At 38.1% G+C, this 26,052-nt stretch overlaps 1 protein-coding gene across 1 annotated transcript; it reads left to right on the top strand.

Moving 5' to 3' along the window:
* Positions 1-656: 656 nt before the first annotated feature.
* On the top strand, positions 657-25,781 carry RB195_007396 (uncharacterized protein; the record flags this gene model as incomplete). The annotated part of the gene is made up of 6 exons (XM_064180996.1): positions 657-715; positions 6,086-6,178; positions 24,137-24,268; positions 24,334-24,483; positions 24,554-24,676; positions 25,682-25,781. The coding sequence occupies 6 exons, from the start codon at positions 657-659 to the stop codon at positions 25,779-25,781; spliced, it is 657 nt and encodes a 218-aa protein (XP_064037823.1).
* Between the last annotated feature and the right edge of the window lie 271 nt (positions 25,782-26,052).

The following is a 26,052-nucleotide window of genomic DNA, read 5'->3' as shown; positions in this document are numbered from 1 at the left end:
CTGAAAATTCTGCACGTTCAATTTTTCCGATTATTCTGCTCTATTCAGGAAAATTCAGATTCCACAGAACCCGATATTTTCGATTACTTTATGTCCTCTAAACTTAATAATGAAATAATTCAGTGGAATCAGCTGCGGTGCACTTGTCCTGCTGTGGATTCGTCAAGGATCTACAACAGGACATGGCCTATCAGTATATCACATCCTTCGAGAATTTCATCGCTACATCGCAGTCGTTTCATCGTAGATCGTTGTGAGCATTTTGCCGGATCGGTTGACCTCCTGTTCTGTTCTCCGACTATCCTATTTCCCAGAGTTCATCCATAGCTATGGCTGGGCGACCGGATCCACATTTAATTTCCTTATCGTTTTTTTTTCTGGTCGTTCCCCTCACTTTCTCTCTCTCTCACCAAACCTCTTTCGTGCACATTTTCGTTTTTTTTTGCAGCCATGCACGTGCTTTTCTGTAACTTTTCTGTGATTTGTAGAATTGTTCGCAAAGATAAGAACTGGAAATGTCCACAAATTCTTTTATGAGAGTCCATTCTTTTCTAGGATTATTGACCGATTTCTATCGTTCGTTCTCAGGTAGTAGGAAATTGCACGGCACGAATTCCATTTCGTATTGATTCCAGGTCCGCATGCGATAGCCGAATATGGTCGACGCTGCCATCCCCTCGCCTCCCACCTCTCCCAACGGCACTTTCAACAAACGGTTAGTGTGATTTTTCTATTAGATCTTGGACTTTTTCAATTTTCTAAAGTCTAGAACTTTTGGGATATTTTCCTGGACACCAGCTATGCTGAGCTAAGAACGAATTCTTGATTATTTTCAATTATTGACTGTAGATTTCAGTGTGGAGAAAAAAAAACTAAGAAAAAACAAAAGGGTTGCTAAGAATTTCTGCACCTATTTGATTTGAAAAAACTCTTCATCCACGTACTAGTAGCTTCAAAATTGGGAATTTATTTGAAAACAATCCTGAGAACATTCTTTCATACAGGAAAACTAACAAATTTACGAAAAACTTTTTAAAACAGATGTTTAAATGCTACAAATTAGTGTTTATATATAATATTATACAAAAAAAGCTTGTACTATGTACTTATGTACCATAAAGAACTTTTCGAGGAATAAATGAATCCCGAGCACTCGATGTAGAATCCACGGGAAAGCTCAGACAGTTCTTTAAGGATAGATCTATGATACACTGCACTACTAAAAATAGCCCATGTTCCTATCTCTTCTTTTTAATAAAAAAAAAGACTTCTGGTCTGATTTCAAAGGATCCATGCACAATTTTTGAGGATCTAACTCTTCCTGGAGAAGATTAGCGCTAACTCATTGACTAGTGCGACCCGATCCGGCGCTAACTCCAGCGTCGAAGCATGAATCCATCGAATTTGATGCGCGATGTCGTATCGGCTACGCTAGAAATTCGAATATTTTGACATTTGCGCTGCATTTTTAATTATCTTCGTTATGACGGGCCGATCCTAACCCCCTAAAAGTACAACTCTACCAGTAATGCGCATGTCTGAGTAAAATGTATGTTTTTTTTTCTGTGACTTGCATTGCGCACTGCTCGCCCAATTCGACTGTACATAGAATTCGATATTGAGAACCGGAAAGTCAAGTTTTTTTTTCGACTCCATCTGCACGCATATGGATGGATGGATGGATGGATGGATGTACTTTCGGATGGAAAAGAGTTTTGAAGGCGTTCCATCAACGGGGGCAGGGGTGGACAGTTCTTGTGATCTTCAATGAATGGTGATCGACGTCAGTTAAAGTATTTTAGAGCGTAGATTATGATTGTTAGAGGGTATAAACACAGGGAATCACTTATTTTTTATTTCATATATAAATTTTACACGAAAATTAATTAACTATTTCATTAATTCATCCATTTTAATTTAATACCACTATTTAATTTAATTTAATTTAATTTTTTTCCTCCCGCAATCGTCAGTAAGGTATGTAGGTGAAATTCACTGGATAAGGAACTTTACTGAATAAAGAAAATAATTAAAATGGTAACTAATCAGTATGATGGCAAGTTAATTCTAAACTTCTACTGCGGTATTTAAGTAATATTTAACATTGGTTTTTTATTTAGCATCATTTTTTTATTTTATATATGTATGTATTAACACTAGAATTTAACATTTAGACGTTAGTTTTGGAAAGTTTTTCGTGACTTCGTTAGTTTTCATCCATGAAAAGGCTTCTCAGGATCGATTCCGAATAAATTTCCAACTTGAGTAAACGAGTTCATTTGTTATTCTCTTGAATAGGCGAAAAAATGCAAAAAAAAGAGTACATTTAGAAAACCTCCATCACCTCCTTTTCCCACCTCCTCAAAAAAAACTCGTAATGAATTTGAGAAAAGTTTGATGTTAATGAAATGTCATCAGTATTTTGGGAAGAATATTATTCTATTTAAATTTTATAATAAACAAATGTGATATAAGCGCATAAATAATGGGAAATAAGTATATTAATAAGAAGAAGAAAATAAGAAATAAGTATAGTAGTATATAAACAATATGTTACAACCAAGTTTTTTTCTTTTATTCTCCCGCCTTTTGAAGAAAAAGTCAAATTTAGAAATGAGTAAAAAATATTTTAGGGGAATAGCTTGAAAAGATTAGCAATTATTTATTATTTAATCGCATCGAAAAGCAAAGAATTCGCAATAAAATATGGTAATAACAATTAAATGCAATAATACAATAAAAAATATTATATAAAATAATATGATAAACAATACAATTAAACACATGGATCTAGTATAATATTAAAAGCAATAAATACGTACAAATAAACAACACAATCGAATTTCCATAGAAATAGGAGGGAAGACAGCTGCTCGGGATCCAAAGCGATAGGGATGAGCTGCCTTCTGGATTAGACCATCATTCTTTTGCTGCTACTATCCCTTTTATCAGACTTTAGCAATTTCTTTGACGATGTGAGCCAGTAGAAAATATTTTAGGATATTTTTTTAGGACTTTTCTCTGGAGAAAAAATCCTAAAAAGTTCTTTCTTGCTGGCTTAAAGATAGAAAATGCGCTACTACTATTAATTTATGCGCCATTATCTACATATTTTTGCATTAATTAATCGATGACTGCTCATTCTTACGATAATTATAAAATTAATTCGCTTTTTAACCGGAAATACTTTTGAAATAATATCGGATCGGGAATCTTCATGTTCTGTTTGTTTTAGACTAAACAAAGACAGGAGCAACGAGCGGAGCGTGATTCATGTTTTGATTCTCGACTCACAAAGTTCGGTCTCTGATCTGAGTTGTTTATTCGAAATTTTTCGAATCGACTCGGAAAATTCTTTTGATTGAAAAATCTTTTTACGGAAACATGGCTCCCCGGCCAGGTTTTGTTCCTTTAATGATAGATAGAAACGGTTTTTTTTCTCTGAAAATCTTTTACATTTTTCTGGATTTTCCTGAGCCATCATTTTCAAACAGATTTGAAAACCATTTGGGTCCAAATATTTTCTGGAAGCCCTGCATAGGTGTGTGTGTGTGTATGAGGATCCTAGTTGCTTCCTAGCTGCCGGCTGTGGTGCATCTGATATTTGATCCGATCCAAACATCCTGATCGCTTCTTACATTAACACTTCTCAACATATCGATGATTTTTTTTTAAATTTATTTTGTTATTGGTTTAATTTATTATTTATTTATTTACTTATTACGCTCAAAGGCGTGCCCAGAGTAAGAGGCAAGGAATAGTTGCAAATAAACAATAGAAAATCCAGTAACGAGAAAGAAGTAGAATGAGAATTATTACTATCTATTATTTTATTATTATTTTTATTTATTTTGTTTTATTTTATTATTTATTAAAAAATCAAATAGAAATCCTGTCCGAGGCAGTAAAACTGATTAAAAAAAAAGTTCTGACATGAGATTTCAGTGCGTATGAAATTCTCACGGCTTCTTCGGAGATTTCGAGGACTTCTCCCCGAGATTGAGGTTTCGATTGGGATCTTCGCACACCTCCTTCACGGCATCACCTGCGCAGCAGTAATCCAGACGCTCACAACACAACGTGCGCGACCTATCTAACGCACGTTAATTGTTACAACCACCGAAGAGTCTGACGGCTGTCATTCCCGTCCGACTTGACCTCCGTCTATTCCCGCAATACCTTCTATGCATTTTTTTCACAGCCGATCTCCTCGTTTTTCGGATCACTTCCTGAACGCAAAGGATTTTGAGTACATGCGATGTCCCCCCCCCCTTCCCATCACCCCGTTGATCCAGGAATCCCTCAACGCAGACACAGAGTTACGTGGTCTGTTTGTGACATTAGAGGACTGTGTGCACGCGCTCAGCTGTGCGCTTGTTTGTATTGCGTGGTTTGATTCGCTGCCATTCTCTTCGTAGCACACGGAAATCAAGTTCAAACAATCCCCGATGATATCCAGAAACATTTTTCCACCGTATTTCCGCTATAATAATGCCTACTATCAAGTACACGCATGAATCCATGGACTATTCATCACATGTTTTCGAAACATTTCCCCCTTTTTTCGTCCATTTACACATCATCACCACCACGCGTTCCTTCACATCCAGAAATGGAAGTTTTTATGCTATACATTTCCCGTCTTGTTGACAGAAAAGATTATTGTAAATGAAAAAACGTCTGGAAACGTGATTCTGGATTAAATACGACATTTTCAATGCTAAAACAACAATGAGTTACCACGGGTGGTGGGCAATTTTCATGCATTTCATAGTATTAGGTATTCTACGGCTGGCTAAAACGCAATTGAACAAACCTCCTAAAAACTAGCACCTATCCTGAATAGAATCTGGATTGGATTCAATGGAATTGGAATAGAAAAACTTACGTTCATATGTAGCTTTGCTATACATTTCATATCCATTTATAATAGAAACGAAATAACTCTTCACTACAACAATAAACGAGAAAATAATGGAAGAGATTTCCGGGATGTCCGTGAAGAGAAAACAAAAAGATACTCAGCTTGAAGGATCTAGATCCAGAGAGACTTAAATAAATAGATTTATGAGATCATCTTAAGCAAGAAATTATTCTATCGTACATCGAACAGGAATTTATTCACTACAAAATTTTCGTGCAATTAGAATCTTTCTGAATTTCTGGATTTTGCTGAGTGAAAAAGAAGCATGGAACTTATGCAATGAGTTATCTACTCTAAGTTCCTTCGAAAAAAAAAAATTTTGTTAATATTCCAACAATATGCGAAGTTTCTTCGGTGTTATTCATGTCCTAAATTTCTAAGTTTTTTCTAAAACTCTCATTTTTAATTGGAGATGTAAAATCTAAGAAATTCAACCTTAAAAAAATGCCGTGTAGTTGTAGTTGTTGGGAAATAGGTGAATAAAATTCCGCTACGAAAATTATGTATCCAGGAAGATCAAGGAATAAAACAATAAGAATAAGAATGAAATAATAAGAATAAAATAATAAGAATAAAATAATAGGACGGATTTCTTTTATTTAACTTGGTTAATTTGAGAAAAAAATTGCAAAGTGCTCTACGCTTTTTGTCCTCAACCATCTATTTTTTCGAGTAAAAATTTTATTGCGTTCCTGCTTTCAGTCCCTCCTAAGACCTCCTTTAAGAAATCTTGAGTTTTTTCTCTTAGGAAGACGAGGAGGAGGAAGAGGACATGCAGCTGTAGTTACGTTTTTTGACTTCAATGACTAATTCATCGAAAACTACACGTTGTTGTGTCATCTGCGTTATATCATCGGGTCCTCATTTCTCTCTGGATTAGTGTTTCCTGTAAGCGCGTTCCAGTACGGGCAGCTAAATGTGTATACTTCTCGTCTCACGCAGATAAATAAACGATTATATTTATTCACCTGTTGCCCAGCCGTACGTATCCATTTACCGTCGATCGTCGTATTCAAACGGGGGAAATTTTTAGGAATGAGAAATATAATCAAAGCATTGAAGCGACATGAAAAGGAAAAGAAGTTTGTATTCAGTATTTTTTCTTCTTCTTCTTTTTGTGTGTGTGTTTCGATCAACACTCGATCCGTGTTTTTTTTCCAGGGTATCGTTCGGCAACGACGCGGTGAGGACGTTCATCTACGAAAAAGATTCCGAGGAAGCGACACCGATCCTGCAACGGCAATCGTTCACTGAGTTCGTTCATTTATCCGTTCTCTCTCTCTTTCTATTTTTTTTTCTTCGCGCTCTTCAACAAGTGCTCAACTTTTGTTTATTCACAATGTTTTAACTCGGTCAGGATCAGCTCGATGGCACACACACAGCGTTTAAGAGATTAAGAATGGTACAGTTCGCACAGAGATTCACTGCGTGCGATTATCGCATAATCGAACAGTCGAATATTCGAATTATTGAATTACTAGTGGAGTAGTAGTCGTCATTTTCACTCGAACATTCATTTTCATTCGAACAAATCATTTTTGATTAGAATGTCCCGGGCAAAAATTACACAAATATGTACAAAATAAATAAAACACGTATGTAAACACGTTTTATTTACTCACTAATTAAGTAAATAAATAAAATACGTGCATCCATTTGCTCTTTGATGTAATCGCATTGAATCAAGCTCATGGGCGATCGTTCCAGAAATTAACCAGCAAGACTTGAATTGTTTGGAAATTCTTGGAATTCCTCACCGCTCTTCAGAATTTCGATAATTGGTTGGAATTATTCGCTTATTAAAGTTTTAGAAAATTTCTTAATTAGAAGAGAATAATAGGAAAATTACTGATTGGTTTAATCCTGTAATAGTACATTTAAAACTGAACTTATGTTAGCTATAATTTTATTTACTCCTTAATATATTTGTTTACCTGCCAGTTTGTCCGGTTTCCTAATAGAAGTAAACAAAAATATTTTATTAATTAATTATTCGTCCCATCTCCCCTTCCGAATAAAATAGTTCAGTTAAAAGTAAATTTGTTTTTATAACATTAGCGGCCCCTTAATTTATTTATTCACTTATTTTTAATATTAAATTTTAAAAGAAAGTGTTACTTCCATGGTTGACTCCTGTGCTCTGTCCATTCTGGATTGACGCTGTGATTAAAAAAGAGCTGAATTCTTCATTTCTCTTTGTAGTTCTTTAGAGGTGACATTAAGACCTTACCAATAAGAACAAGGACAAGATCCTGACCATAGAGAATAGAAGAATAGGGATAGGGAATAGAAACCGTAATTCAATGAAGTTCCAAATATGCGGATTCAAAATAAATAATAGATCCAGTAGATCTTGTTTCCTTTACTCATTTTTAGGAAGGAACTTTTTTTTAGGAACTTTGTGATCTATGACCAATTTAATTGGATAACATGTGGTAAAAATGCCTCTTTTTTTTCTGGATACTTCTTTCTTTACTGCTTTCGTCAACAAAATTTGTAGTAGATCCTCGTACTCTTCTACGCTGTGGTGTCTAGCGGACAGGATAACGACACAATAGTGCCAATCAACGGATTTTCGCTTGTTTTCTATTTTGCTTCGTTTCGATTCGTTGTTTTTTTTTTCTCGCCCGTTGTTTACTGTGCAGCGGAAGAGACGTGAACCTGAAAAAAACGCATATCAATGGTAGTAAATTGTTACATACGCACACATGCACACATACACATAAACTGAGTGAGTGAGTGAGTGAGTGAGGGGATGAAGAGACGTAGGAGGAGGTGGAGCTCGTCGTTGTCGCTGGCGGGGAGGGGGGTTTGGTGTATGGTGGTGGGAAGAAGGGAGGGGCAGGAAGGAGAGAGTGAGAGAGCAGCACACAGACACCATCACAGATCAACTGCGCCGCCGCGGTCGTCACGGAATGACAAAGTAAGTCGCATTTTCATTGCTCATTAAGTGTATGGATGGAACAGACAGGCTGGAGAGTATGAAGGTCCCGTGAGGAGTCCCTCTGGAAGAATGAGTTCACCAGTTCACCACGATCATCATTTATAGGCGTATAGCGGGATTAAATACAACTAATTTGTAGTTTTCTTCCAATTTCTCAACGCTAGCGACAAATTCTCGGAATCATCCCGTGTTGCCACAATTTTTTCAAAGCTGTTGTTGCATTTTTTTATCCAAGCACTTCCATTTTCCTCAGAATTTGAGTGTTTATCGTTTCTATTCGCTTTCAAAGTTGTTGGTGACCTGGAGAGACTCGTCACTCTCGGTACCATCTACTATATAATCGTCGCTATGTATTTTTTTTTAGAATTTTTATGGTGTAATTATGGTCCCAATGTAAAACTGGATTAAATTAACCAGAAATTAAATCCCGTAGGAACAATGAGGTTCAGTTTTTAACTTTGATTAGCTCTAATTATTTTTAATTGCCTTTTCTTCAGCTTGAAAAACTTTTTAAGTCTCAAGAATTGTCACTTCTTCCTAAAGAGCACTTTTTTTGCTTTTTCCTTTACTAGTAAGTTCCTGTTTCATGTTCAGTGGGACCCAAACGGAAAACAGAAATCATCCTGAAGTTTTTAGCGTTTCCAAAAGTAACACTGATTTATTTACATTTTTTATTTCCATTTTCACTGCAAAAATTTCAAAAACACTTTACCATATCATACTTGTACTCGAGTACTGTAACCTTAAGAAGTAGTCGACTCACGGGATGGAGGTGGCGGAGCCAATTTTGTGGAATCATTAATAGGACTCCACAGCAGGCTGGCTGCACTAATTGGCTGCAGATCCCTCGCAAGGTCGATCCACCTGCACCCCATTTACATGTGCAATTCATTCGATACCTATGAATCGGCGAAAAATCAATAAGTAATTTAGTCACTAGATTTTGTGACTGCGGGTGTACGTTAGGTTTTTTTTTTTTTGATAATGTGGAACCAGTTCATTCAATGGATCAGCGCTCCAAACTGCCTACTATACAAATCCACTCACATACACCCGCACTACTGGCGCATGATGGATTTTCGGCGGTCGGCTCCGTTCGTTCACTCACGCTCACAATTGTGAAATTTTATTCATATTCACTATCACGCAGCTGGATTTGTGATGGTCTGATTTTTCCAGTCGGTGATTATTCAGCCGTCAGCGCGAATCGTACTGTTAGATGAACTACTGACTGTTGTTTCGAGAACTCTGGAAGAAACTCTGGAAGAACTCGTCTTCCGCTCGCTCACTCATCGCTTCCACATTGAATTTGCTGTGTGTTCGCCCATCCGTGGCCCGTCGTCACGTCGTCGATCAGAATATAAATGTATGAAATTGTGTGAATTTGAGACAGCGTGTGCTTGTTATTGCGATTCCACCCCTTGCTCAAGCAGTTGCCGGGGCGAAAACAATTGCCGGCCTTTCGTCGTCGTCACACGCAACGAAAAACTCAAACGCACGCAAAAGCGTTTTGCAGCCGCATGAGCTGACTAAGTCCTACGCTTTCCGGATGCTATTTATGGATCCAACAATGGATCACAGATAGAATTTGTGGAGAAGGAATCGTAACAGGAGCTACAACCATCATAGCGACGAATTCATGTGCTTTCTCATGTCTCGCAGATGCTCATTAAAAAAAAAATTGAAAAATTACATTAAAAAATAGATTTCTTCACTAACCAGTAGTATCAGTACTACCAGTACTAGTTTGAATATCCGTAAGGATCTTTGGTGTTCCTCTCAGGACCCAACAGGAGGCTAAACCAGTTCCATTCTCGACAAGATCTGAAGCTAAACCTAGGCGAAAAATCCTATGAGGAGTAACTGACATTGTGGTTATGTCTGGATCGATACATAGCGAAAATATGGATTACATTCGTTGCACGATCTCATCGTTTAGCCGTTCTCACGCATTTTTCATCCTGAAAAACAATCAGTTCCAGCAAATTTGATCCTTTCCGTTACTTTAAATGATGAAGTGGAAAACACTAGGCGAAGGCAACGTTTTCGTTCAACGCTGAATCTTTCTTTTTTTTTGTGACTGTCACGGCAGTTACTAATAAACTATCCACGTTTTTCAGGATTTTCACTAACTCATACACATACCTTCCCTTCTCTAAACTCATTAACATTATAGTAATTTTTATCCCTTTCCTGTCAGTAATTTCGGTTGTTTTCGGAAAAAAGCTGTTCCTAGAAAAATTTCCTGAGCTTTCTTCTCTCTGACTTTTCCCTGCCTTTCTTTTCTCGTCGATTTTGTGGATTCTTCCTCGTTGTAACGTAGGAATGTAAGAAAAGTTTCTTCTAGCTTTTTTTTGTAAACGAATCGAAGCGTTCTGTTTCAAGATTGTGGTTCGAGGGAGGGAAGGTTCGAGAATTAACGCATTGTATCTTTAAACGAACTAATGGAACCAGTTTCAAACCCGACCTGTCATTATCGCAATTCGAACCACTTCGTTTTCATAATAAAACAAAAACGATCAAACTTTTCTTCATTATTACATCGATCAATCAAAAATTTGTTGATAGGGAAATTCTCGTTGTCGAACGATTTTCGCCAGTGAATACAGTACCGTGGGATATTTTTTTTTACCCACCATTTTCTCGATCATATTATCGTTTCACCAAAACCAAAAACCGTGTGAAAATTTGTGACATCGGATTTTTTTGTCCATCAAAATAATACGTTAAGTTGTATTAACGTATTTTTTTTATTAGTTCTTACTATGTAGTTTTTCTTTAGTTCCGCGTTTTGGTATTTGAATATGATCCTGACTATAAAAGACTGTAAAGAAAATAAAAAAATAATTCAATAATATAAAATATAAAAATATATAATATAAAAGATATATTTAAAAAAATATTCATAATATAAAAAAAATCTAGACTATAAAATCAATATCGATTTAAAGAACTACAACATGTTGTCACCTTCTGTTCTTCATTCCCTGGATGGTAGGACAAATTTGAAGATAATTTAATGGTACTGCTTATATTGGATGGGAAATAATTAATGGTTAATTAATTATTTTTTATCATCTTCGGTGATATTACATCAAGTCCCCCATACCCTCTTACTATGTATTCGAGAACATTCTACGTTTTGGATAAAGTGAAGCACGCTTGCTGAAACCGATCCGCTAACTTCAGGATTTTGGGGAATTTTAGAAATTAGTTTATATTACAGGTTTTTGAAAAATTGAAACTATGAAAATTCTGGAAATACGCCACTAAAATCAATTGAAAGGCTGTCACAATTTTTGCTAGAACAGGATTTTTTTTCGCAATTTTCTTATGAGTTTTTTTTTTGTTTCGCAATTCCATTCTAAAACTTCTATACCAACTACTACAACGTTCAACCTCGCTTTCAGCCCACTTTTTTCATCCAGAAATGAATACGTAATCATCTTGTTCATCTTATCCATGTGTACATTCTAAAGGCTAATATTATTTTGAGAGATTTTATAAATGGGATCCTGTTGATGCGGACCTTGAGAAAGAAGGTTTAAAAGCTTTTTGAACATTAATAACAATGAATTTAAAGGCACCATGAAATTGACGATGTTGGCACCTTTCCAGGAAAAGATAGGATTCGGCTGCTCGGACGAGCGCAGCGATCGGAGATCTATGAGGTTTCCTCAGCTGCCTATTTATGTGAAACGTTCTAACGTATCCTCGTAGGAAAAAACGTCGTTTTTAGCAGGATGAGCGGAAATTGACCCGAGCCTTGGTCATATTCGTAATCTTCATCCCGAACTCTATGTTTTCCATTACATAAATAATATCACTATAATTTAATGGAAAAGTAATATCATTAATAAAATAAAAAATAGTAATAATATAATGAAATAATAAGGAAAATACTGTGAATAATATCATTATGTTTTTGTGTTACGTTCTCTTTAAGAAATATGTGGTGACATTGACCGAAAAAAAAAACATTTTCAAGTTGTTTGAAAGGAAATTGAATTGAATTGTCGCTTCTGCCGCTGAGCCTGAGATTCAATTATTCGATTCTCTTGAAAGGAAATTTGCCTTAGCAATTTCCTTCGTGCTCGCCAAAAGCCTCTTCGTAAAATTACAATGAAAATTGAAATTGTACTTTTTGCAATTGTTCGATTCTAAAGTGCAACCAATTGTGAAGCTTAAGTGCAAAATCCTAATCCATGAAATATCCTCTGAAAAGCTAACGTGGATAACGGATTTGAATTGATGAGAACCCCATCGTAGGCTGCATTCAATACTACAGCAGAAATTTAATTTTTAATTAAATGATAAAAAGGCAGCATCGTCAATTTAATTATGTAATGAATATTTACGGCTCACTTTACAAATCTTAAATAGATTGCTCCGATCCGATTTGTGACGTTATCATCTTGGTATCATATGCACTTTACCTTAAAAAAAATTGAAAAACCTTGATTTTTCCAGCTCTGACGTCTTTCTCTATGGATTCCTCCTTCCTCAGCTTCTCCTCATTTTCCTATTCCTCCCTTTTTTTAGTACAAACTAATTGGTCAACTCAAAGGTGCTACTACCATCTGTCCGCGCTATTCTGCGCTTTATTACCTTCCCTCAATCTGAATGTCATTCATTCATTCATTCATTCATTCATTCATTCATTCATTCATTCATTCATTCATTCATTCAAAGTCACCGATATTCCAAATTCTTCATCCGTACCCGACGATATCTGCCGAGTAAGCGAGCGTCGTTTTCGCGGATAATCGGGATGCAGCTCGTAATGGTCGCCTATAACTGTTGGAATGATATATATGCGCACCAAATGGCTTTCTCGAGACATCACGCCAAGAATCAAGCCGACATCCTGGAACGATCAAGCGATCTCTTCTCGGCTCCAGACCACCAGTCAATTCTTGTGTTCTTCTCCATCTATACATGGCCTTGTTCCACTTGTTTTGCTGTTGGATCATGGCCAAAAAAATAGCACCACGTTATTTTTTCGCTCGAACTTCGTTACCTGGCCTTGCTTAGGATGACTGTACAAAGAAAGAAAAAGGAGTTGAGAAAAATCCATCAGTCACATTTTATTTTTTCAGGAAAAGTAACCGGCTATCATTCCTCCGAACTCTATTGGTTTTATTTTTTCCACGAACAGCTTTTGTTTTCTGAGTGACTTTTATTCCTTCTCCTATTCCTTATCCCATCCTAGAACATTTGAAAGTCTTTTTCCGTAAGGAGCCTTTCAATTCCCCTTTATCTTTATGTCTGTGCACCTAATTAATATTCTACAGCTTCCTAGAATTGTATTCGGATTTGTTTCCATGGTTCCCCTCGTGAAGAAGCGATTTGTTTCACATATCTGAGATTATGACGCATATTTTCTAAAAAACCTGATTGGTATTGCGATGATACCGAAAAATTCTATGTCGAGGAATGGAATTATGCTCATCAGAATCTTCTAACACCGAATGAAAATTGTTACGGAGCCTTCTTTTTTCGTTCTCTTTCTTCTTTAATTTCAAGGACACCATCTCGACCTACGATTTTGCGGAGATTATTGAGCTACACAAAATCGCAGGTCGAGGTACTCGTCTCAAAAACAGTCATTTTGAAGAAATTACGGCTATTCTAACCCATTTTCGCAATTAAGAACTTGTCGGATTCAACATTATCCAGGTGGAAAAAAACATGGATAGCATGGTCGGTACCAGTTTCAAAATGAATGTTGTTGAGGCATCGAAACATTCACGGAAAGAGGAACGCTGGTTTGCGTCTGCCGAACCTTTCAGAATTTCCCTAAGGATACGACTTCAGTTCAAGGATCCAATTTTTTTTTCAAATGAATACTTAGTAACCTTCTGGGAGCAATCCATAAGTTAACTCAATGAGACTATCCTCCATTTGATACCAGTTTATCGAATCCAAAACTGGGATGACAGGATTAGTTGGCTTGGAATGGTTATGAACCATCAACCGTGTGAACGACGTGCTTATCTCGTCTCACTGTCATCTACGCTGGTCCTACCGGAATATAACGTGGATGACTAGCAAAAATTGGAATTTTTCAAACAGAAATTTAAGCTACGTACGGTCCTCAGCAAAAATAAAACCGAATAAGCTAGAGCTTGTTCCCTTCATGACTCTTTTTCAAATTTCACATAGATTCCTTTATCCAATTTCAATTTTTTGAAAATTTTGAAACTTCGGGGAGAAATTTCAAATACTATCCAAGTTTGTTGTGAGGTGAATCAGCTCAGAAAAGACGCGTAGTTCAAATTTTATTAAGTTTGCTATTTATTTTCTATACTCTGAAAAAATTGATGCTCCAAAGCTAGGGCATGATTTTTTTTTTCTGGAGGCTCAAGTAAAGCTGTAGAAGCTTTCTAGGCGAAGGTGTACAAAAGTGCCGGGCCTCTGTTGAGCTACCGTTGTAATGCAAATGGATCGACGTCATCCCTGAGTGATCTTCTTCCGCGAGTGAAAATAGTGTCATACGACACCTCAGGGGATCGCCAACATCAACTAGGCGTTGGACGAGGGGAGCGCGGTGCCCACGCTACCGTCAGCAACTGGTTCCGCTGCTTCGACGAGGGGAACTTCTCTTTAGCCGACTTCCAACACACGCACCCCCGACATCGACGATTTACGGAGTCTTTCGAGGCAGCTCCCGAACGCCACGATGCGCGCGATGTCTCCAGAACTCGTCGTTGCTGAGGACACCATCAAACTTCATCTAAACGTTCTTGGCTACTGAAAAGTTCTGTACTCACTATGAGTACTTCAGGCGCTGACCAAGACCAACAGTTCATGGTTAGGATCCATCACTCAATGCTGCTTCGCCTGCGTCAATCGGAGTTTCTGCAGGATGTCATCGGGACACGAGAGCTGGGTCCCCTGTGATAACGATACTCATCCTGTCTACTAACTCTTCCGAGGGGTTGAGCTAAAGTGGCCGCCACAACCGAACCAACACCCCATCAGAAGGTTCTCCTTTGCTGCTACTGCTGCTGGTTCTCGTGGGGAACGTTGTGATGAAAGATGTAGCCCGACAACCAGACGATCGGCGCCAAAGTCTACACCTCTCGCCTCCTCGAGTTCACAGCCAGCATTCGAGGAAAGCGACCGAGATGTGCGGCTGTTCACCTTCTCCAAGATAATGCGCGGCCGTACAGGTTCGGCCACTCGTGGTCAACTTGAGGCCATGGATTGAGAAACGAGAAACGGTATTCCATAGTATTCCATGGTACGGTATTCCCTATTCCCCACACTTTCTCCTTTATGGAACATGGAGTTTCTCCTCTAGAGCGCAGCGTCTCCTTATGTTGTTTGCTGGGAAAAATTCAGAGCACCCTAAGGCAGGGAAAAAAGGTCCAGACGGTAAAATATGTCGCTGCTAATTTAAAATATGTCTCTGATAATTTCCTATTTTATCCCGCTCTAACTTTCGTAGCCTTCTGGACAATGACGTCGAATATTTTAGGGAAAATTGTGTTGTCTCGTCGAAACTCCGTGAGTTGGCAGCCACAAATCGAGAAAAGCATCCGAGATGCCACCGTTCTCCTCTTTCACGGAAATGCGCGACTGTACGTCGCTTCGACACCTCGTCAGCCTTGAGGGCCTAGATAGGGGAACGCTGTCCCACCCATCATAATTCTCAGACCTCTTCCGTCAGACCACCACTTGTTCAAAGCCTGTAAAGATACCTTGGAACAAAAACTGTTCAATTCTTCCACGATATGTGAATACATCGTTAGATGAGCATCAATATGTGATTAAGAAACTATGAAGTTGTAAAAATTTGTGTAAAAAAAATAGTAGCGAGCCAATAGAAAATCATAAAATCATAATCAATAGAGAACTTTCTGGCTTTTTATTGCTCTCCACTTCAAAATGATGGCTATCATTATTACATAGGAAACGTCAACAGCTGTAAAACGAAAAATGAGAGGTGTTGTCAATTCAATTTTTCATTTCATTTGTCCAAATTTCTTATTTTATCTCAGATTTGGTCAAATTTTATAGGAGGTATGGCAAAGTAGCGTCATTTTTTGTTTATCTACTTTTGTTTTTTTTTTCAAACCATGGAGATCTTCTTCAGAAATCCGTAAATGAAACTTTTTCGAGCATAGAGCATCGTGTGAGTGATAATCGGGAGGATCACACTGATGAGGGAGGATAAGGTGTATTGGAAGATCTGATTAGTTTTAATTGATGGAGAAATGACATTACTTTTCGATACCAGTAATTATTCCCTTTCTGTTACGTGTTTTTGTGGAGCGGTAGAGATAAAATATAGTCAAAATAGAGAACTGTACGGGTATTCTTCTGCTCCCATGAATTTTTCTAAATTATCTTTTTTTATTTATTTTATATTTTTTATTATTAATTTTATTTTACTTTTATTTAACTTTATTCTGGTTGTGAATTCTTTTCTCTATCCGTTCCGTTTTAATTCTAGAAATATTATATTATTATAATGATAATATAGAAGATGGATTAATATTAGGTCTGCTGAACGTGTACAACGATGTTTTAAACCGTAAAAACCTACTTTTGTTGAGAAACTTGTCTGGATACCGTACCTGCGTTGATAGTGTCCTTAGCTCATGCGGTTGATTGCCGCTGACGTTGGTGGCGAATGCAAAAACACCACACGCGCGGTAATGAGAGCGGTTGTTTCCATGGTTTACTGCACGTTTCAGAGTAGTTTCTCGTTGTTTTCAAATTTTTCCGGTGGATCCTGGCAGCGACGGATTCACACAGCGCTCCCCCACATGCTTTTACCGGAAAAGTCGAGTTTCGAGTCATGCTTCCAGCAACGGATTACTTTGCTTGGCTTAGACGCAGCTCCTCCTGGAGTAATCTTCCGGAGAAAAACAGCTCCCAAATGAAACTATGCTTTAATGAAAATATCAATTTCTTCGACCTATCTCTTCGATCCTATTAAAAGTGACGTAGAAGACGTAGGTGGTGGTGGTCGTTATAAATTAATCCGTCACTCCGTTACGACATCCGCTACGTTACGTTACGCACACCTGGTGCAGACAGTGCGAGTCGTGAGAAGAATAATAAAATAACATGTTCGACGTGTTTATTCATGTTTTCCTATCGGATCTTGTTTCCAATGATTACATTTTTTTGCGCGGTAAATTTTGGAGTTTTTTTTTTCGAATTTCTCTTTTGAAACTGATTCCTAACAAATAGTGTTCCTGGTATCGATTTATTTTCACTCATATTAGAAACGTTTCCCCTTTTCATGTAAATCCAAAGTTTTGCGCATAAGTTGGGCATATCCGTTAATTTTCGTCTCGTTTCGTATTCACGTATTTTTGCTGATCGTTTCACGTTCATCATCGACTGTCTATTCTCGTCTTCTCGTCACACGTCAAACCACCCCCACACAAGCGTGCGCGTGTTTTTTTTCCTCCTTCTCTTTCCTATCTTTCGCAGCTACACATAATTGTTCGAGAGTTGTTCTGATTCTTTCCAATTCGGTCGGGGGAATTTATGTTTTTGCCCGGCTCCGGCTCCGTCTCCGGCTCGACCAACCCGATGTAATGTGTAATCATTATAAGAAGGACGGACACGGCACATTTTCGTACATTTGGCCAAAGCATAGGAGGTGTACGGTGGACGATGATGGAGATGATGACGTCAATAGGAAAAGCAATCGTTCCATGTTGCACTTTTCAACGTGTGCACCAACTGCCAACTGACCTTGACCAGATGTTATGTTCCGGCGGACCGATTTTTATAGTATTTTCATCATGCAAATGTGTCTCCTGCGCATACTAGTTATTCAGAGGTACTGTAGTTCATGCCCTGACAATGAGGTGTGTAAAAGGGGGTTTGATAGAGAATGTAGGATTCCCCGGACTGGCTTCTTCCGCTCGCTTTGACTAACATTGAGAGCCAACTCTTTATGTGGTGTCACCTTGAGATACTGGGTTAGACCAAATGGACCACAAAATCATGATACAACATACGTAAAAAATAGTAAAGGTAAGAGGGAAAGATACGAGTAACAACAAAAACAAAAGAATAACAGAGTAAATGAATATTGAGAAAAAAATTGATGAATGGGCCCATCTATCGACTACTGCGAATCTTACTGGGTATGGATCCTGGACAGAAAAGGAAATTAAAGGACGCCGCCCGCGTCCTTTAAATCCTTTTGGGGCGTCGTAAGTTCTATCTCGCGGAAGTTCCGCGATAGTGTGCGTGTGTGTGTAGGAATCGTGGGCGCAGCTCAACCACTACTCCAATCCTTCGGAAATGTGCAGTGAAAAGCCAACGATTCTGTGGAAGACTACAATTTTGACGAAATTCCAGTGTGCTCTGCTGTTTCTTGTTTTTCTTTTCTGTTTATGGCAACGCTATGGGTGTTTTCAAATAAATAAACTTAGCGCGGATGACCTGAGATAGTACTGCGGTCATCAACTAACACTATTAGTGACCGTAGCACTATCTTAGGTCACCCACCGCCGATTCTTATTGTCTTAGGCTCCGGATAAGAGCAAAATTTTCCATTTCCCTGATTCCGTTCATGCTGCGGATCGACACAGCCGCACATATCTCGTCACCGTGTCATTTTTGCTAGTTGATCATGTCGGTTGAGTTCTTTTCGCGTTCCTCTATCCAAACATACTACGGATATGACATCCAGGCAGCTGCCACAACCCACGCATGTCATCGAGGAGCGTTTTACGAGTTCGACTCTTTTTCGAGGTTAGCCATGCGAAAGCCCATTCCTTCCCTTTCTACCTATGTGATTAGCATACATAAATTGAAAACTACTCCGTTGTAAAGTCAATAGCATCTATTCTAGGATTCTCTCTTTTTCTTCTTCTTCTTTCATTCTGGATTTCACTGTATTGAATCTATGCGATCAGCCGCTTTTTTTTTGATAAGTGGAAATTTCATTTAGCCAGACTAACTAACAAATAAAACTTGTCTTCACTCGACTTCTTACAAACAAATCCTTCATAAAATCGGTTCTCCTAAAGTATCTAAAATGTAAGATTTCTGTCAACTGTCGAAAAAAACGATAACTCTTGTAGAATCCGTTACAAACGTGATAGTTCATGCGCTGGATAGATTTTTCGTGTGTGATGGTAATGTCACGGTTTCTATTACAATCTCATATAATTGTGGAAATTGAGAATTGTCAAAAATACAATTAATAATAATAAACAAAATAAGATTGTAAATAATAAAATTGCAAATAACATATATAATGTAGTATTTAAAAAATCGTATTTAAAATACAATTATTATTTATATAGGCCAACACGCGTTCCAAAACCTCAACGATTACGAACTCCAGTATAACGCGTTGGCGCATCCCAAGTGGATTGATACGCCAGTGACTTTTTTTATTATTAGTATAAGTATCTAATATTTAGCATTTATTTATTTATTATTTTTACTATTACTTTAATGATTATTTTTTAAAATCTAATGTTTTAAATTAATCTCTCAAAACTTCCTCAACATTCTATGGAAATATTACTAATATTACAGAAACGTAGATAGCATTAATCGGGTTATTTGCGGTGTTTTCTCAACAATTAATGTTAACAGACATTTTTTAAGGTTCAGCCACCGTAATATGAATAAAATATGTAGTTTGGTGAAAGAGCTCGTAGTTGTCGTCTCGGGTTTATGCGAAACGACCAGAATGGAAATGAGATTCTATAATGTTTTTCGTTTCTTTTTTGGTTGCTTAGTAACTTTAAAGGCTGGCTATGAAGTTGCTCTCATTCTTGTTCCACTCTGCGTTGTTTTCGGCCTTCATGTTATCCAAGAATTTATTTGGATTGGATTTAAAAATGTTAACTCGTCCCCATGTTCGATTGTCCTGGTTGGCTTTGATTTTTCCAGGCACTGACGAAGGCGATAACGCCGAAACATTTGCTGTTAGTTTATAAAGAAAAACAACTTTTGTCGTTTAAAAACTTAAAGTACGGTAGTGTTAAAGTTTAGAAAAAATTAAAACAGCAATAAAAAATAAAGTCGTCACAGTTAGGCCCATTATAAAGGATATCGATAACCTCTCGAATGACAGAATCACGAAATTGTTGCGATAAGCCGAGACAAACAAGATTTGCGGTTGTTTTAGTTTAATTTTAGTCGATTTTGTACTAGGGGACTCCAGGAGGATCAATGATATCGATTTATTTAATTAATTATTAATTTATTTAATTCGGCGGTGTCTCTTCTTTTTCTCCACGAATTTCTATCGATTCTATCCTTAAGTAATCGTGAATCTCAAACTTTTTGCGTACATTATCTGTTGGAAACACCAGACGAACAATTTCCTAATTTATTTCCAAGAAGAAATTATTCCTGGATATTTTGTTTGATCTATCAGAAATTGCTGGAACAAATTGGTTTGGATTAATCGATTAATTGATCACTAAAGATAATTCTAATACCTCGAAGTAAAGGGAAAATTTGGAGCAACAACAGCGCAGGCGCTTAGTGTCTCGAAGGCGGCAATTTTAGAATGAGTTAACCATCGTAAGCGGAATTACTTCCAGTTCCATCTACGTCCTAATCACATTTCTTTTCCTACTTCAATTCAAGGCAATTACCGTAATACTAACGAGGTTGCGTGAGGTTGACATTCTTAAGTTAGTTTGCTGGAAGAGAAACGTGAGCATTCGATAACTCTTCCCCAACTATCGGTGTCTTATTGGAAGTCCAGAAAAACATGTTATCCAGAAATATCAGCATCATAATGAACGCAGTAAGATGTTAAATATAAAATAAAATAATAATAATAATAAATTTTAAAAAAGGATAAAGTCACTGGCGTATCAATCCACATGGGATGCGCCAACGCGTTTTTACTGGAATTCGTAATCGTTGAGGTTTTGAAACGCGTATTAGCCTTTACAATGACTTGCGGGGGCCAGCCGATAATAAATTAAAAATAAATAATAGATAAAATATAATAATAAAAATAAATAATAAATAAAATATAATAAATAGAATATAAAATGTTAATATAAACTTAAGTGATGTCAGTTGTGTTGCACTTTGGCAAATCATCCCTGAGGTGAGATGTTGGGATTTATGTGCGTCGAGGATATCGGCGATGAGGAGGGGGGAAATTCAAGGAGCACCTCGGCACAAAGTGTGTTACACTGGCTCGGTAACTTGAAACGTTTAAATTCGATCGAGTTCTGAAGTAGCATAACACGATAATACACGGACCAGGATCGAATCCAGAATGATCTTAGGACTGGGTCATTCTGGTTACTGAATGATCCATGCGATCTTTGTGGCCCCGAAATGGACACGGGATCTTGGCATCTTCCACCAGCCGATCGGCCTCAACGCCCTCCCTCTCCGCCACCACCGTGACCTCATCGCTGAAGGCGTTTTGTACTGGATCGATAGAGCTGTGTGGTGGCTGTGGTGGGCCCAACCACAGCGACTCTCGCTCCATCATTAACCGACCGACAGCACCAGCTCTTTTGGTGGGAGTAGTGCAGTTCGAAACGAACCAGGGACACATTGGACGTTCTCCAAAAACGTTTTCTCTCTCCGCCATTCATTAGTAATGAGGTTGTGTGTAGGAGCTATAAATCGATCCTAGCGCCACCAAATGTCCTTATCTATTCCCAGTCTGGGCATTGTTTAACGTTTTCACATGTCATTCTATATCGTTTTGATTCTTTCGCGGTTATTCGACTTTTCGATATTATTCATTGCTTCGAACAATACATTCTATTGATTCCTTTTCTCGGACATAGTTTTGCTTCCAGTTTTGTCGATGAATCTTCACTGAAGTACTAAAAAAAACCGTCCATCCACCCTTTATGGGGAAGTGCCTTGTGTGATTCATGTGAATGCAAACATTTCTCTCAACTCTCACAAACTGAATGTAGGAATTTTGTTAAAACAGTTGTTAAAAGAGAGATCCTTAAGTTTTTTTTCCTACAACTTAAGGAGTCGGTACTACTGTATTGGATCGATTATTTCTCGATCGAAACAAAATATATTGGAAAAATTGGTAGCAAAAAAAAACCGTCTTCACTTTTGGGGAAGTGCCTCGTGGTTAAGATACTATAAATATTCAGGATATTCTAAGCAGAAATTCTGGAAAATTTCCCCTGTCGTTCCTTAGCTGAACAATTTCTTCGTTGCTGGATTTTTGAAGCTCAAAAATAGTGTGATGAGAATCAGACTTGCAGATGTGTCTCTGTTTATCTTACGAACTATAAACGTTTCCCGTCGTAGTTTATAGGATTTCCGTTCGGAGATCCGACTTGCCACATCCTAATTTTCATGGACTCGACCCGTTGAAATCTAAATCTATTTTGAGCGCTCTCTTCAAAGGGATTTTCGTAGCGAATCGTTGTCATTGTAGACTCTCGCGTGAGTGTTTGTGCATGTCATTCGAGTGAGAGACAACTTTTGATTGGTGAAGAGAGTTGCGAGGGATATCGATCGCTTAGTTGAGGAGGTCTCCCCCCCACCCACCACCACCACCTCTAAGACAGCGGAGGTGACTCGTCTGATCGCCCGCAATCAGCTCGAATCGATTCGAGGAGTGTGGATTTTCTTCGCGATCCAACTTCTCGATTCCAGCACTGGATTTCACGACTTCCGCCCACAAATCCCTCACTCATTCACTCTCGTTATTTCGTATTCTTCTGGGGGCGACATCCCAGTTGTTTGCATGCAACATTTCGAATATTCGTTTTTCTTGAGGGATTTCGAATCATCACTCTTTTGCGATGTTTGTTTTTGTTTCGTGCCATCTTATTGTGCGGTGAGCAACCACACAAACAAATTCTCGAATATTCTCTGGAACTCGCCAAGTCTCGTTTGTTATGAGAAATAGGATCCGAGTATAAGGGCAGCTCCATGTTGGAAATTGAATTACGTTGTTTCGTAGGCCTTTCTCGCGATGGCAGGCGCGCCTCCTCGGATTTTCAATAATCCTCTCTAAATAGTGGGATGTGGTGCATTGCTTGCTGTGAACATCGCTTCATTATTTACCTCACAGCTTTTAACTCATTGCTATTTCGTTTCCTGTCTATTTTATTCTTTCGTTGTTGTTGTTGTTGTTTTTTTCTTCTTCTGGCACTTGTGCGTATCCTAGGGAGACGGCGGATATGTAGAGCAGAAAGTAATTTGCAATGCCCTGTTGCGAACATTTTTCCATGGTGACGTTTCAGGAAAAAATTTCTAAAGAAAATGTTCTTCTAAAAAATAACTTTGCATACACACATTCGGTCTGTGGGTTTTTTTTTCACATACATCATTTACTTTATGACAAAAAAAAATCATTTTTTTTTTGCTTGACAAAGCCTTTTTATTATTGTCACTGCAACGAAACTCCTGCTTTTTTTTCTTATCCAGAATCGTCTGCGCTTTGCCTTCCCGAAAGCTCTCCATTAATTGTATTTCATTGCCTGCAGCTGGACACATTCAGTTTCTCGGACATATTCCGTGAGGCACACATTGATCTTTTCTCATCAGTACATACCACACGTGCTCCTCCTCCTTATTAGCCCGTTCCCATAGTGCACAATTGCCTCGTTTCCGATGTAGCCAACACGTCAGTGGATCTGGAACGGAAAATATGCATATACCATCCATATCCCAACCAAGCATTCCAGCATTCTTTCTGCTTTTCTCTATTATTTCTGCTTTAGTTTTTGTCATGTTATTTTCTGGAATTCGCGAGTAACGGTTATTTCAGTGAGGATAAAAATAAAAAGCACTAAAGTAAAATTGGTAAATATCTCGGAAAATAAGTTTAAATGTTAAAGTAGTTGTAAAGGTTTTAGGTGTTAAAGCAATGTTAGTGTTAAAGAAAGCTTCCATCCAACACTTTAACAACTCTTAACTTTAACATTTAAAGAATTTTAAGTATTATTTAATCTTCGGAATGAGCAATGTTGTTGTGTAGTTGTTCCAAGAATCCCGAGAATAAGTAGTTCCAAGAATCCATCTAAGCATAACTTTTTCCTGCAGATTTTTTCCTCTCATAATCACTTTTTTTTTCTAGGAGCTTCCCTAAATAAGATTCGTTCCAGAATTCCAAGAGTTTGCTTGTCTTTCCTCGAAATTATTTCTCGCCATTTTTTCACCTAGTTTTTGAGCAAGATTATAGCAGAATATTTGCCATGAAGAACGCTTAATCTCTTTAACGTTGTGTTTTCGAAAAAAAATTTTATTGTGCCTGAGAGCTTCATAAATATGGCTAATATTATTTTGTTGATCATTATTTGTATATGTTTCAGTCCCGACGCACCTGTAAATCGAGTTACGGTGACCTCGGACCTCGTGTTACCAGAATCTCCCAGCCCAATTTCACCTCCAAATCAAATAGAAGAAATACGTAGAGTTGCAATAAGTCCTCCTCTACATTCAAAGTGAGTTTTATTCTCTAAATTTTAGAAAATTTCGTAGCTCGAACAATAAAAGATTTTTTGCTTAGAAAAATGGCTGAACATGAGAATCCTTTCCGACCGGAAGAGGTACTGTATCACGAGGTGGATCCAATTGTTGAACAGTACATGCACAAACCGTTCCCGCCAAGTAGGCCGGGAAGTGCCCATAATACGCCCACAAAACAACAAAAGGACGGGTAAGACTAAAATCCTTCAAGTCTCCGGATAACGAATAACGTTAATGAAAGGAATTTGTTGTTTTTCCAGCTCAATATCCTCCCCTGCTTACCTTCAAAATGGTTTATCGAAAGAACAGTTAATGGATAACGAAAAAGCACAGACGCAACCACTTTTGGATGCTGATCAACGGCAATCAAGTCCGGAGAAAAAGTGAGAAGCATCAATTGAAGACTGGACATTGAAAAATGATTCAGGATCCTCCTTGCCAGCTATTTAATTGCATCACACTGTGTTTTTTTCTTTCTTCTCTTTTTTCGTCTGAGATTTTAACGCGGAGCAGAAAATCGGAGTGATTTTATTTGTTTTTGCGCGATTATTAGCAAATTTCAAAGGTATGAACTCATCATGGCAGCTCGAATGTTAAAAGCGCTATCGTTTCAATATTTCTCTTTATAATTCAGATTTCATGCGTCTCTACTTTTTTATATTTGCACTTTCATTTTTTTTTTACTTTCGTACGCTTAAGAAACTACCTAGGAAGTGATACACCTCGAAAAAAGTCCATTTCCTCACCGTTTCCTCATTTATTCCTCTGCAAACCTTTTCTTTTTTAAGGTCTAATGTAAAAGTAATAGTCATAAGTGCTCAATAATATATGGGTTTTAGCGTCCTCTGGATTTTTTTTTCTTTACGGTTAATCACTTGGCTGCCATGATAAGATCTGCCGTTAATTTCTTATTTTCTATAGGTTACTAACCTCAGTTATGAGTTCTGTTACTAATAATTTGAGAATTTTCCCGCCTCTGCATGAAGCTATTTTTTACCAAACGAAGACTCTTATTTCTGTTCTTGTCTGGATTCCACCACATCCTTAATCGACCAGATAGAAGTAATCTAAGTCAAGAAATACTTTATAGAGCTTCTTTAAGCAAACACAACCTTTGCCCGACGAAAAGCTCAGTGAGAAAAGCGTTCCAGGATGTTTTCCCTGTTGTGGAGCCGTTCTTTTGTCTTTTGGGGCAGAATGAGAAATTCTTGAGTGGTCCATAAAGTGTCGATCATTCATCGACGAACACCTTGTTCAAGTTCCTCTACATCGCTACCACATCGCTCCACTTAAACTGGCATTATGGGTGGTTCCGGGGGACGCGTTGGACGCGTTCCGGAAGCACTTAAACACGGGATGGAACATTGTAGTTCATTGTTATTATTTAGTGCCACCAACGCAGCCGAATTCGATGATCTTCCACCGGCAGGCAAAGTCGAATTGGTGCATGTGAAGAAGAGGAAATGCGGTTGCTGCTCGGTGCAGTAGATCGACACCGCCACCGTCACCGCTGCCGCTGTCGCCACCGCCGTCGCCGTCGCCGCCGCCAGCTGGCACACACACACAGTTTCCGTTCATCTCTTTCTCCGCGTCTCTTATTTCTCTTACACGTTTCGACTCTCAGGTGAGAGTAAGTTCCAAAGAGTGCGCTGCGATAGTGTGATAGCCAACAGCTACGATTAGTCATAATAAGAGTTGCAGCGAGTCAACGCTCGCTCATTTCCTCCGCCAACACGTTCGTTTGTAAGTTCTGTTTCCC

This window comes from Necator americanus, chromosome I (assembly GCF_031761385.1).
Source record: "Necator americanus strain Aroian chromosome I, whole genome shotgun sequence".
Taxonomy (NCBI): domain Eukaryota; kingdom Metazoa; phylum Nematoda; class Chromadorea; order Rhabditida; family Ancylostomatidae; genus Necator; species Necator americanus.
Note: the sequence above shows the minus strand (reverse complement) of the source record. Positions and strands in the feature narration are given on the sequence as shown.